Source organism: Limulus polyphemus, unplaced genomic scaffold (assembly GCF_000517525.1).
Source record: "Limulus polyphemus unplaced genomic scaffold, Limulus_polyphemus-2.1.2 Scaffold5050, whole genome shotgun sequence".
In the NCBI taxonomy this organism is placed as follows: Eukaryota; Metazoa; Arthropoda; class Merostomata; order Xiphosura; family Limulidae; genus Limulus; species Limulus polyphemus.
In genome coordinates, this window is record NW_013670660.1 from 55,923 (window position 1) to 68,287 (window position 12,365).

Sequence of the window (12,365 nt, forward strand, 5' to 3'; positions counted from 1 at the left end):
CGGGTCTTCAAAGTTCCAATGTTATTCTTATGGATATTTTTTTGTTTTAATGATTACCGGGGTAACAGTGAATACAATGTAAAATTTTCAAAGCAATGTTTATTATCTCTATGTTGGAAAGAAAACAACTCATACAAAAAATTTGTTGCGTCACTCCAGCTGTCTGTGCTTTATTTTGTTTATGTTTTGGCATTATTTATTGCTTTTAAGGTTATATTTCTTTAAAAGAAGTATTTCTTTGCTAAGGGTCGCTCGCCCGTCCACTCGGCATTGCTCTTTTGCGCTTGACTCGCGAACTGCGTTCTTTCTTTTCTTTTTTATGAACACTATCCTTGGAGTTTAAAAACTATATGTAGCCTGCTCAAGAGTCAGATCTTCTCACAGCCTATTTATCTATGCCCCAGGTGGACGTACTTCCAATGTCGTCTATCAAGAGGCTCTTCGGTAAATAAAACTAATTTTTTCACAGATGTGTGATACACTACAAACACACAAGTACAACTCATCACAATTTGACATTTTCCGTTTTTTCTAAGTGACGCAGTTAACACATGGTCCACAGTATCTTTTGTTAACTTATATTTAATTGTTATAATAACATACAATAAAAATGTAAAATGTAATGTAAATAATGTACAAGTAATTTGTTTGTTAATTGTTAAATTAATGTATTATTTATACACACAACCCGTACGAAGGACGGGTACACAGCTAGTACCTTTATAAAAATTCAAGGACGACCACTACATTTTCCAAACCTTCAAAACAAAAGGTGTTTCTGTACTGTTCTTATCACTGGAAAATAATTTTCAATTATATAATGTATCTAATCTTCTATGGAAAACTAATGAAAGAGATCTCAACTGTCAATGATAACTGGCTTGGAAATTTTTTATATGAAAGCCTTTGATATTCAAACACAACAAACTTTTTTGTAGTAATATTATAACATTTTAAATAGAGAAATGTAATAAGTCCTTTGTTTTCTATCGTTTCATCTTTATTTGGTTGATATGAGATGATCTTCAGTTTTTAAAAGTTACAAGATGTTCGTGGTAAAGTATAACTGTTTCTTTCCTCCATAATGCTTGTCAGAATAGTAATAATTACGACAAAAAAAAATGAATTCAAATTTGTTATTTTTTGTTTCTGACTAAGTACAATGAGCTATCTGTGCCTTCAGGATTACCACTAAGTTTGATTTGTTTGTTATGAATTTCGTTCAAAGCTACACGAGGGCTGTCTGCGGTAGCCGTCCCCAATTTAGCAGTGTAAGACTAGAGGGAAGGCAGCTCTTGGGCTCCTCTTATAACAACGAATAGTGGGATTGACCGTCACTTTATAACGCCCCCACGGCTGAAAGGGCGAGCACGTTTGGTGTGACGGGGATTTTGCACCACCTTTAAAGAAAAGAACTTATAATACGTTAGCTTACTTAAAGTTTGTATTGTTTTTGCTGTCTTTGCGGAGTACATTATTTATTATATTAAATCTAGATTAAAACCACGTAGCTTGTGCTTGAGAAATATAATATAAAAATAGTATATCTATATTTTTGGATATAATAAATACCCTCCAAACAAAATCCCGCAAACAGACTTTTAGTGCAGAATGGCAACATTAATCTAATTCATACCGAAGAACGTAGTTGAGTCCGAGTTTAGTTGACAGTTTCCCTGGAGACCAACCGTTACGACGATATTGTTTTAGATGTTAGAAAGAACTGAACTCAGCAAGACCTGTTTTCTATTGTTGTTATTGGGCGTTCACTGTTGCCAGTTAGTATTGAAGCTAATGGCCCCTTGACATGAGGCACTTCTAAGATGTTGTGAATGTTGGACTAAGAACGTTATTCCTAAGAGCTATCTATGAGAGATTGAAGGCTTACTTTACCCCATCTTATTTTGTCTGTGTTTTATTGCTTTTAACATTGTTTTCTCAGGTTTTAGAGTATTTTGAGTGGCTTATTAATGTAAAGGGAAATAACCTTATATCAAAACTCCCAGTTTCGCGGCTTATGATTCACACTTTTAGTTTTTACAATGAAAAAAATTTAGAGTTAATCTATAACTCATTGAATTAGTTTAACAGGAATAATCTAAATTTATCAAATGTCGAATATTACTTTCAAAATGAAGTATTCAAAGTGTAATACGTATTCAAAATACTAATCCTGTTAACCTTATGCCTATACAGAAGGTTAAGTACGTTGTATTAAAACGACTTTGAATGTGCAAATTAGCAAGTCACGAGACAACCACAACAAATATATACTAACAGTGTAACAGCATATATCTGAACTACATTTTGACATTAATTTGCATAACGTGGGAAGTGCGATGCTACCGAAAATTGGTGGATTTTGGGAAGCATATTTATACCGGCATTTCCGTTGCAAATATTTAAATACTCAGATCATAAACATGTTTTCAGAAGAGGAATTTGGGTATTACAAGATATGAATATCCCTTGTACTCAATGACACTGGAAAACAAAATAACATAGATCAACTTGGAGCTCCAGAACCACGCAGAAAGAGACCTGCAACAAGTCGTAATTCAACTCTGGTAAGTAAAGTGAGATGTTTTGCAACAGGTGAGAATCCACGAACACAAAGGATAGTGACAAGCTTAGTTTAAATACCAAAAGCAACAGTACGCAACATAACCAAGAAGATAAGTCTTCTAGTCATACTTCCAGTTCAACCGTAGCATATCTCAAGAAGCTGGAGAATTAAACGGGTATTCATGCTATTCCATACGAAGATATACCAGTCATGTCACCAGATACAACGCTTATCGATTTATATGCGATCATACTGTTAAAACAAGCTTTAGAAAAGCATCGCTTTTGTACACAAGACGGACTATGGAAAACAAACAAGGAGGAGTGGTGTGCTTTGGACAGGATAGTCTTACGACTGATATTGTTTTCAGAAAGAAATTACGCTACATGGTTCGCCTGTTTGCTGCTAATCACAAAACCACACAATGGGCTACCTTTGTTGTGCCCACTACAACCATCGCGACTCAGGTTTTAGCGTTATAAGACATCGGCCTTAACGCTGAGTCAATGGTAGGCCGTGACGACATGAACTATAACGTGTGGTGAAGCACCAAAATCGTTTGAATATAGCGTTCTTAACTTTTGTACTCTCACGACCTAGTTTAAGGTTTTATTGTTGGCACGTTCAGTTACCTTTTGTTCAAAACACATAATTTGAATAATTTTTATACCGTTATTTATTTAGATCAGTGCAAAATTATTATTTGTTTATAAGATATGAACAAATTAGAAAAAATTGTCTTCCATACTGTGTTTTTTCAATATGATTGAAAATTGTGTTTTATACTGTGTTAGTTTAATGCGATCTAAGATTGTGATCTTAATCACGTTTAAAATAACACAAAGCTCAGTTAAGCAATTTAAAACTTATCTTGGTAAGTCAATGTGATATCAAAACTTTGTATTTTCACTTTTGTGTAATTCCTAGCTTCGCCACCATTTTTTAAGTGTTATGTTTTTGTAAAGATATCACATATTTTTGGTTTTCACTTAATCATAGCCTGACAGTACCCTGTGTCTCTTTATAGGCTAACATATGCATGCTTTAAGTTTTATTTAACATCTGTAGTATGCTTGATAAATGAGTTGAAAGCATTTATTTAATAAAGTAAAAAAATAAAAAATTAACAGCTGTGACAATGAACATAACAAAACGGTTCCCTTCTTCCAACCACCAAGCACCTGACGCAGACATTAGTTTCAATGTAGCTTGTCTTGTATTAGCTGTAGATAAGTTTTTTTTACCAAACAAAAAACAAGCAATACGTTGCGATTATGAGAAAATTTAATAACTTTTTGCATGTTTGATTCTAGGAGCACGAAAGCTGTAGGTTTGATGGGTAGAAAATTGTGACACAATATTAATGTCTCACGATATTCTCTTTAATTAGAAGATGTTAAGAAATTCCAGTTGCAATTACACTTTTTACTGTATTAATATTATTCTTGTTTTTCATGGCTTTTGATATCACACTTTTCTAACCTAATTTAGCTCGTGATAACAAATGGTTTTAGTACAGAAGAGCATTGAAAATAATACATAACAATGTTATCGTTTATTCTATTTCAAATGTCTTTTTTTTTTATTGAAGCCTTACCTTTTGCCTATACAAATTTAGCGTGAAATTAGATTTATTGCTTCATTTTTGAAATAAAACTAAACATAAAACGAAGATGACTCATAAGCGTGAGTCAAAGAAAAACTGAAGTTCTGGTGGAAATTTTCGTGCTAAATTAGTTTTATTACCACAGGTGAAAGTAATAAACGTGACTGGTTTATTACCACAGATGAAAGTAATAAATGTGACTGGTTTATTACCACAGGCCTATGTAATAAATGAGACTGGTTTATTACTGCAGGCGCATGTAATAAATGTGACTGGTTTATTACCACAGGTGCTTGTAATAAATATGACTGGTTTATTACCACAGGCGCATGTAATACATTTGACTGGTTTATTACCACAGGCGCATGTAATAAATGTGATTGTTGTATTACCATAGGCCCAAGTAATAAACGTGACTGATTATTACCACAGGCGCATGTAATAAATGTGACTGGATTATTACCACAGGCGAAAGTAATAAATGTGACTGGTTTATTACCACAGGCGAAAGTAATAAATGTGACTGGTTTATTACCACAGGCGAAAGCAATAAATGTAACCGGTTTATTACCACAGGCGTAAGTAATAAATGTGACTGGTTTATTACATTAGGAGCAATTAATATATGTGACTGCCTTATTACCATTGGCTCAAGTAATAATTGGCAATGGTTTCTTACATTAGGCGCAAGTGACATATGTGACTCCCTTATTACCACTGAATCAAGTAATAAATGTGACTAGTTTACCACAGGCGAAAGTAATAAATGTGACTGGTTTATTACATTACGCGCGAGTGACATATGTGACTGCTTTATTACCACAGGCGAAAGCAATAAATGTGACTGGTTTATTACCACAGGCCCAAGTAATAAATGTGACTGGTTTATTACCACAGGCCCATGTAGTACATGTGACTGGTTTACTACCACAGGCCAGTGTAGTACATGTGACTGGTTTGCTACCACAGGCGCATGTAATAAATGTGACTGGTTTATTACCACAGGCGCTTGTAATAAATGTGACTGGTTTATTACCACAGGCGCATGTAATAAATGTGAATGGTCCACAATAGAGCACTTCAAGAAACAGAATCAGCGACTTTCTGTTAGAACTTACAGGACTTTTTCATTGCACTCTGTAGCGCTCTTTGTATGAAATGTTTTTAAAAACAAATAGTCCTGGAGGGTATAACTTCCAAGGAAATAAAAAGATTCTTTTTACAATCTATTTATTATTTACAACAAAACTCTCTTGATCTGTATCTATTTTTTTTATTCGATTGCTTCCTCTGGGGATATTTTAACAGAACAAGCTGGTGACTTCATTAATCTAACGTTTTTATAAGGTAAAAAGACCAATACTATAGTTTATGTCTTCAAAACGGTTTGTATTTATTGTATATTACTTTAGCTGAAACTTAGTTCGTACAAATACATTTCAACTTCTTGCTAAATCAATCTTATCCCTTGTTGGTATTTAACGATTTTTTTTCTATACGTGAAAAAAAAGTGGATATTTAACGACTGTAGAACTTCATCCAAACACAGAAGCTTTTGGGTTTTATAATCTAAAACAAAATGCATTTCAGGTTGCCTTGCCTAACACTTTTATGGTGTTATTACTTTACTATAGCGAGTGTGGTATCAATTTATAAATAAAGAAGTAATACTTAAGACGATTTCCTTGGAATAGTTACTTGTTGACGTTTGTCAAGATAAAACCATCTGGTTTTCTTTGTTATGTGTCTCTAACAAGTACGTGTTCAGCATCTTTCGTCCCAGCTCTTCCTTCTCTCCTCAAATGTTCCAAATATACCATTTACTAGTGAATTCTATGGTGGTTAGAGTGTTTTTTTTTATCAACTTCTGAGATATGGTGTTAATTAAAAGGGAAAATACTATATTAAAGTATTTGAAAGCTCCCCCCCCTCTCTTTCAGTGGTATAGCGGTACACCTGCGAACTTATAACGCTAAGAACTTATGCTTCTTATTAACCTTTGTATATACATCTATACATATTACTGAATCTGCGATTCTTCGTGGTTTTATATTTGTATTTCCAGCCATGAGCATTAGAAGGTTTCACTGTAATATGAGAACGTTTTTACTATAAACACAACATATTTGTGTCATCCAACCGAATATTCTTCTTTCAAGTGGCTTATTCATTCGTGACAATGAAAAGATAATATATCTAATTTGATATAGTCTTAATATTTCATATTAGGATGCCTAAATTTGGTATTGTTTTAGCTTACGTATGGGGATACACACCCGATGTACACAGTTGAAAATTATCCGAATTTTTTCCGAGTGGTTCCGAGTGAAGCTGCCTTTAATCTAGCTCGTGTAGCACTACTTCGACACTTCAACTGGACCAGAGTTGGCACTCTTTACCAAAGTTCTCCTCGCTATGCCTTGGTAAGTACTTAAACAGGCTTATCTAGTATCTAAGTGTGTATGGAAAAGATTATTTCAAACATTTCCAAAGGTTTTGTATTTTCAAGCAGAGAAGTAAAATCAACAACATCCCTGGGAATTAAACTACATAATCACGTATATTTTTATTTGGTAACGAAAGTTGTAACAACCCAGTCGTCAAATAAGTGAAAAATAAGTAATGCGTTATAGAGTTTATTTTCGTTTTGCGTGCCGAGTTAGGAAGGTGTATATTAGCTGTCCAACGGTGCTTGCTGTTTTGTTGTTTACTTATTTTTCCTAAAACGGCTTACGAATACAGAAATAATAGCGTTTCAACTGTTTTCTTTCCGGTTTTACTTGAACAACCAATTTCCATACTATTTCTTATAACAATCACTGCTATTTTCTCTATGTTGGTTATGTTCGTTTACAAACGTTTCAGCTCGTTTGACCAAATATTACATTTTTTTCAATCTGCAAAACTACATTAGTGTTTTTTCTTAGTTGACTATAAAAATAGTGTTTATGAAATTAGAGATACTTGTTTCGTGGTTTTTTTAAATCAGAAATACGTTGTTTTTTTTTTAAATCATTTATATAATTCCTCTGTTTTAGCCCCACAGCAAGTTGCTGACGGATCTTGAAACTGCCAAGATAGAAATTGCTGCTCAACAAGGGTTTGTGGACGAAGTTAAGTCAGCTGTGTCTAAACTGAAGGTGAGCAGAGCGCCATCTTATAACCATATAAAACATTATCTCAAGATTTGCTATTTCTTGAAAAATAATAAAAGTTAAACATTTTCTAAATTGTTAATAATGCAGTATCTATGACACTACTGGATGTTCTTAAATCAAACAGATTAGATTAGTGGAAATTATTTTGTAAGTATCAATTCAAGCTACCACTGAAGTTCAACTCTTTATTCATGAGGGGGGGGGGGTATTCTGGTTGTTTTAGGCATAAATGATTGTACTCTAACAATAGAACAGTTTCCACCATTGTTATATATATTTATTTATGGGAAATTTCAACTCAATGATCTTTTAATCTAGATATCAGCTCTTGCTTGTATAGAAGGGATTGGAATAACTCGTTCTCTAAACAAAAAGCTATTTTCGTCAAGCTTAACTTATTATAATATTGTTTTATCTTGACCAATATATTAGGATCATTATTCTACCTTGTACAGCAAAGCAGACGATTGTCTTTTGTAAACACAATGATTTTTTTATCCATTTAGGACTATTCCATGATGATAAACTCAGTTTCCTTCCTATAAATGAAAACACGTGTAAAAAATGTCTCTGTACATGTAAGGAAATTAATAATTCATTTTTTTTTTGCTAGGCAAAAATAGTCAGTTTTTGTAACGCAACATACATTTACCCATTGCTGGTAATGAAGCATTATAGCTTCTTTTCATGTCCATTGTGTTATATTCAAGATAGAAATAATTTCTTGTTTACTGCTGTTATAACGTAGTAACTTTCTTATGAAAGAGAGAGACATGATCTGGTTTTTCTTTAACGAAACATGTTCAGTTATATTGTTTGACAACATTACTTTAAAACTTTACTTTTTATGGTAGTTAAACGTTCAAAATTCCCTTCTTTTTTGTCTAGTGTAAGGTAATTATTTTTGTCCATTATAAAAGATATTTTTTCCGTAATTAATAAATATTATTAATTTCATAACAATAAGACAGAGTCAAAGATATATTTATTTTATTACTACAAGCGCAACGCAGTGATTTATTTTAACACAGTACTTTCGATGATATGCAATATTTAATACGATCTTTCAATTACAAGTATTAATATCTTTAATCTCTGTGAAAAAGATTACATATGTAACTCCATATTTTGAGATATTACAAAAGAATGTAATGAATAAGAACATATTCAAATGAAAGAACAATTAACTACGTTAGAGATAAAGTTCGCTAGAACGACGTATTGACTGATTGGAAAGTATGACGACCATATTATTTATATTCGTAACTAGAACGTGTTTATAGAACAGTTTAAATACGAATGGGTATAGAATATATGGCTGAAAATATCGTTAAGAGCAAGGGAAGTCGACTGATGGTTCAATGCATTCTAATCATGAATCTGATTATCTAGTTTATTGATTTGATTTATGACATTATGCGCTGGCCAGTTTATCATATAGATGTGGCTTTATTAGTTTATAATCACTTTTTAATTCTGATCTTTATGGTTGGTTTACTTTTGATAATAGGTTATTAATCGCTTATAAAATATTTTGGCGCTTTCTTTAACACTGCACATTACAGGTTAAATTAATTAAAATCTCTTACATTCAATAGAAGGAGGGTAGAAAAGCTCACTTTTTTTACAGCATTTTAACCAATGAATTGTTTTCCTGACTTTGTTATTAGATAAGAAGAATCAAATTTTAGGGGAAAAAGTGATCTTTCAAATCATCCAAATCACAAATTCACTATTATCTACAAATTATTTATAATTATAAATCGTTATATTCCAATCTTTAGCATGTTCCATAAAGAAATTAGTTTTTACTAGACCATCGTGACTCGTTTGGTCACCCACTATTCAGAGGTTATGAAGAATTCAAGCTAATTTGAATATTGCACCGAAATGAACGTTTATTTTGAGATAGTTTAATTAAATATTTCAATCCATTCGTGTTATTCATAATTCAAGAAGTGTAGTGTGATGTAAAATTACTCGTGCTAGAAATTTTCATAAAAGTGACCCGAAATTATTTCTTATCACACGATCTTTAATATACACCATAGTAACAGTTGGATAATGTCATTATTTTTTATCATACTCTCTCTAATATACACCATAGTAACAGTTGGTAATTTCATTATTTCTTATCACACGATCTTTAATATACACCATAGTAACAGTTGGATAATGTCATTATTTTTTATCATACTCTTTCTAATATACACCATAGTAACAGTTGGTAATTTCATTATTTCTTATCACACGGTCTCTAATATATACCGTAGTAACAATATTCCGAGATTATGAAGAATTCAAGCTAATTTCAATATTTAACGAAACCTGTTTTATTCTGTTTCTGTTCTCATTTCATTACAAATATGGCGATATTGTGCGCCGTTTTTGCCGTATTTAATTACAGACAAGCAAACAATCTCAGAGTTTTAGTAGTATATATATTTGGGTTTCCAGCGATGATATTATTAACATAACAAAAATCCTTTTAGACACAACATGTTTTATAATAGAAAGCTAAAAATACGCGATCTCTTCAATACATCAGAAACGTTTGGTGTTTTTAAAATAAGTGTGTCATTACATTTTTCGTGTTATTTTGAATAAACAAAACTGAGCTTAAATGCAAAAACAATTCCACAGTCAAACAAAGAACTTTTAAGATAAATGATGTATATGGTTCGCAGTATCTTTTTCTACCACTTCAAAATAACGCCGCATTACAAAAGAATGCAGCCCACAAGTGTATCTTTAAAGATAGCAGGAGCAAATAGCATAACTCAATTTTCACAAGAAAATGACAAAAAATATTCAATGTGAATGTGATAGATTTTGTAATTGTGACATGTTAAAATAAATCATTGTTCATGGTTGTTGAAAACATTTTACAAAACCGTGTCATAGTTGTTTATTAACGCTGTCATTAAAGTTATATTTATACTTAATAATCACGACTTCTTTATTGACATTAATCACCAAAACTTGACTGTTAACACAGTTTCGCCTTTCTACAAACAACGTGCAAACATTTAATTATCATTTAATCACGGTCTCAACAAAATGCAAAGCTAGAACAATAAAAAAGTTCATTGCACGAAAGGAATAATCATACAAAACTTCAGAAGTCATCATTTTAACCATAGAAATGTAATCTTTCGTAAATAGTTTTTTTAAGCGTGATCGTTATAAAATCCAAACCTTTAGCAAATGAATTTTCAAAACTTAAACAAATTTTCATTAAATGGGTGTTTCAGATGCTTAATTTAAAACTAAAACTACAAAAATGTGACAAAGAAAAATGAAGTTTGTATCGATTTCGTACTGTTTAACATCTGAAGTTCTATCATGATTACTAGACATCAAGTGAAAGAACGGTTAATGTAGAACTGTACGGATATTTTGTCGCCATCTGTTGGGTGTTATGAGAGGTAAATATAAACTAAATCTGTCTGCTACATCAACATGACGTTATTTTCTATTCATTTCGCCTTTCTTCATAGCCAAGTACACCAAACTTGTATCTCGGATATTTCACTCAATGTATTAATTATGTTCATGTCATATTTACTATACTGGTCTAGTATTTACTAAACATATAAGTGTGTAAACAAGACATTCACACCAAAGTAGGGACAAATATTTATTCTTTTTAAAATCAAGGAGAATTAACAGAACCTTTCAGAAAGATATCTTACCATATTCAGTACTCTCGGGCAACTTATATATAGAATTATAATTCTTAACTTTTGAACTTTTAGGTTTACTCTGAAATTTCATAATGCCACTGCTCAAAAGTTTTAAGAATTGAACACTTACGATTTCAATATGTTTACTGTATACTAAATGGTAAAACCTTTAACAGTCAGTAGCTCGTCTTTAAATATAGAACATAGGTGCGTCCAAGGATCAGTTATACAACCCTACCTGTTCCTATAGGTGAACATACATCCGATAAGGTGGTCACGTCTCTAGAAGTGGTCTCTGATATGAAAATAAGATATTAATGTCCAGTTCTTATTGGCCGTTATAAATGATTCAGCAGCCAATAGAGCGACTGAGTTGAGGGTAAGTTGGATGAAATATGTTAATACAATGGAGCGATTTAGTTGAGGGCAAGATGGATGGAATAGCTAAATACGATAGAACGATTTAGTTAAGGACAAGGTGGATCAAATAAATAAATATAATGGAGCGATTTAGTTGAGGGCAAGGTTGATGAAATAGATAAATACAATAGAGCGATTTAGTTGAGGGCAAGGTTGATGAAATAGATAAATACAATAGAGCGATTTAGTTAAGGACAAGGTGGATTAAATAAGTAAATATAATTTAGCGATTGAGTTGAGGGCAAGGTTGATGAAATAGATAGATATAATGGAGCGATTTAGTTGAGGGCAAGGTTGATGAAATAGATAAATACAATAGAACGATTTAGTTAAGGACAAGGTTGATGAAATAGATAGATATAATGGAGCGATTTAGTTGAGGGCAAGGTTGATGAAATAGCTAAATACGACTGAATTGAGGGCAAGGTGGATGTAATTGGTAAATAAAAGAAAAAACATTGAAGTATGAAGCTTTCCTAGTTATTTAAATCCAACTAGTTTCGGTAATACAATTACCGTTATCAGGGCTTTATCCTTCATTGTGTCAAAAACAGTCGTTTTCTTCATTTTATTTATATATTAGTTATAGCACAATGTGCCTAAAAAAGAAATTATAAATAAAACTGTTTGCTTGTTTTTTGCTGAACACAAAGCTACACAATGAACTATCTGTGCTTTGCCCACCACGGGCATAAAAAAATCCGGTTTTAAGGTTGTAACCACGCAGATTTACCGTTGAGCCACTAGTTAGGGGCAGGTATTTTTAAGCTATTGTTGTTTTTAGCGCTGTGTCCACTGCAGGGAATCGAACTTCCGATCTTAGTGTTGTGAATCAGTAAACTTACAACTGACCCGCCAATGGATACTATACATAAAATAACCAACTTCTCTGTCATTTGCTTGTCTATAGCCGCAGTAGTTGTCTGGGA

At 32.4% G+C, this 12,365-nt stretch overlaps 1 protein-coding gene across 1 annotated transcript in view; it reads left to right on the forward strand.

Moving 5' to 3' along the window:
* The window catches only part of LOC111089030 (gamma-aminobutyric acid type B receptor subunit 2-like), a 21,542-nt gene extending 10,190 nt beyond the window's left edge, over positions 1-11,352 (forward strand). Inside the window, exons 2-4 of the mRNA XM_022400663.1 lie at positions 6,428-6,595; positions 7,211-7,312; positions 11,267-11,352. Of these exons, the coding sequence (XP_022256371.1) occupies positions 6,428-6,595; positions 7,211-7,312; positions 11,267-11,302 (306 nt within the window). The 3' untranslated portion in view covers positions 11,303-11,352. The remainder of the gene's footprint in view (positions 1-6,427; positions 6,596-7,210; positions 7,313-11,266) is intronic.
* The last annotated feature ends 1,013 nt before the right edge of the window (positions 11,353-12,365 follow it).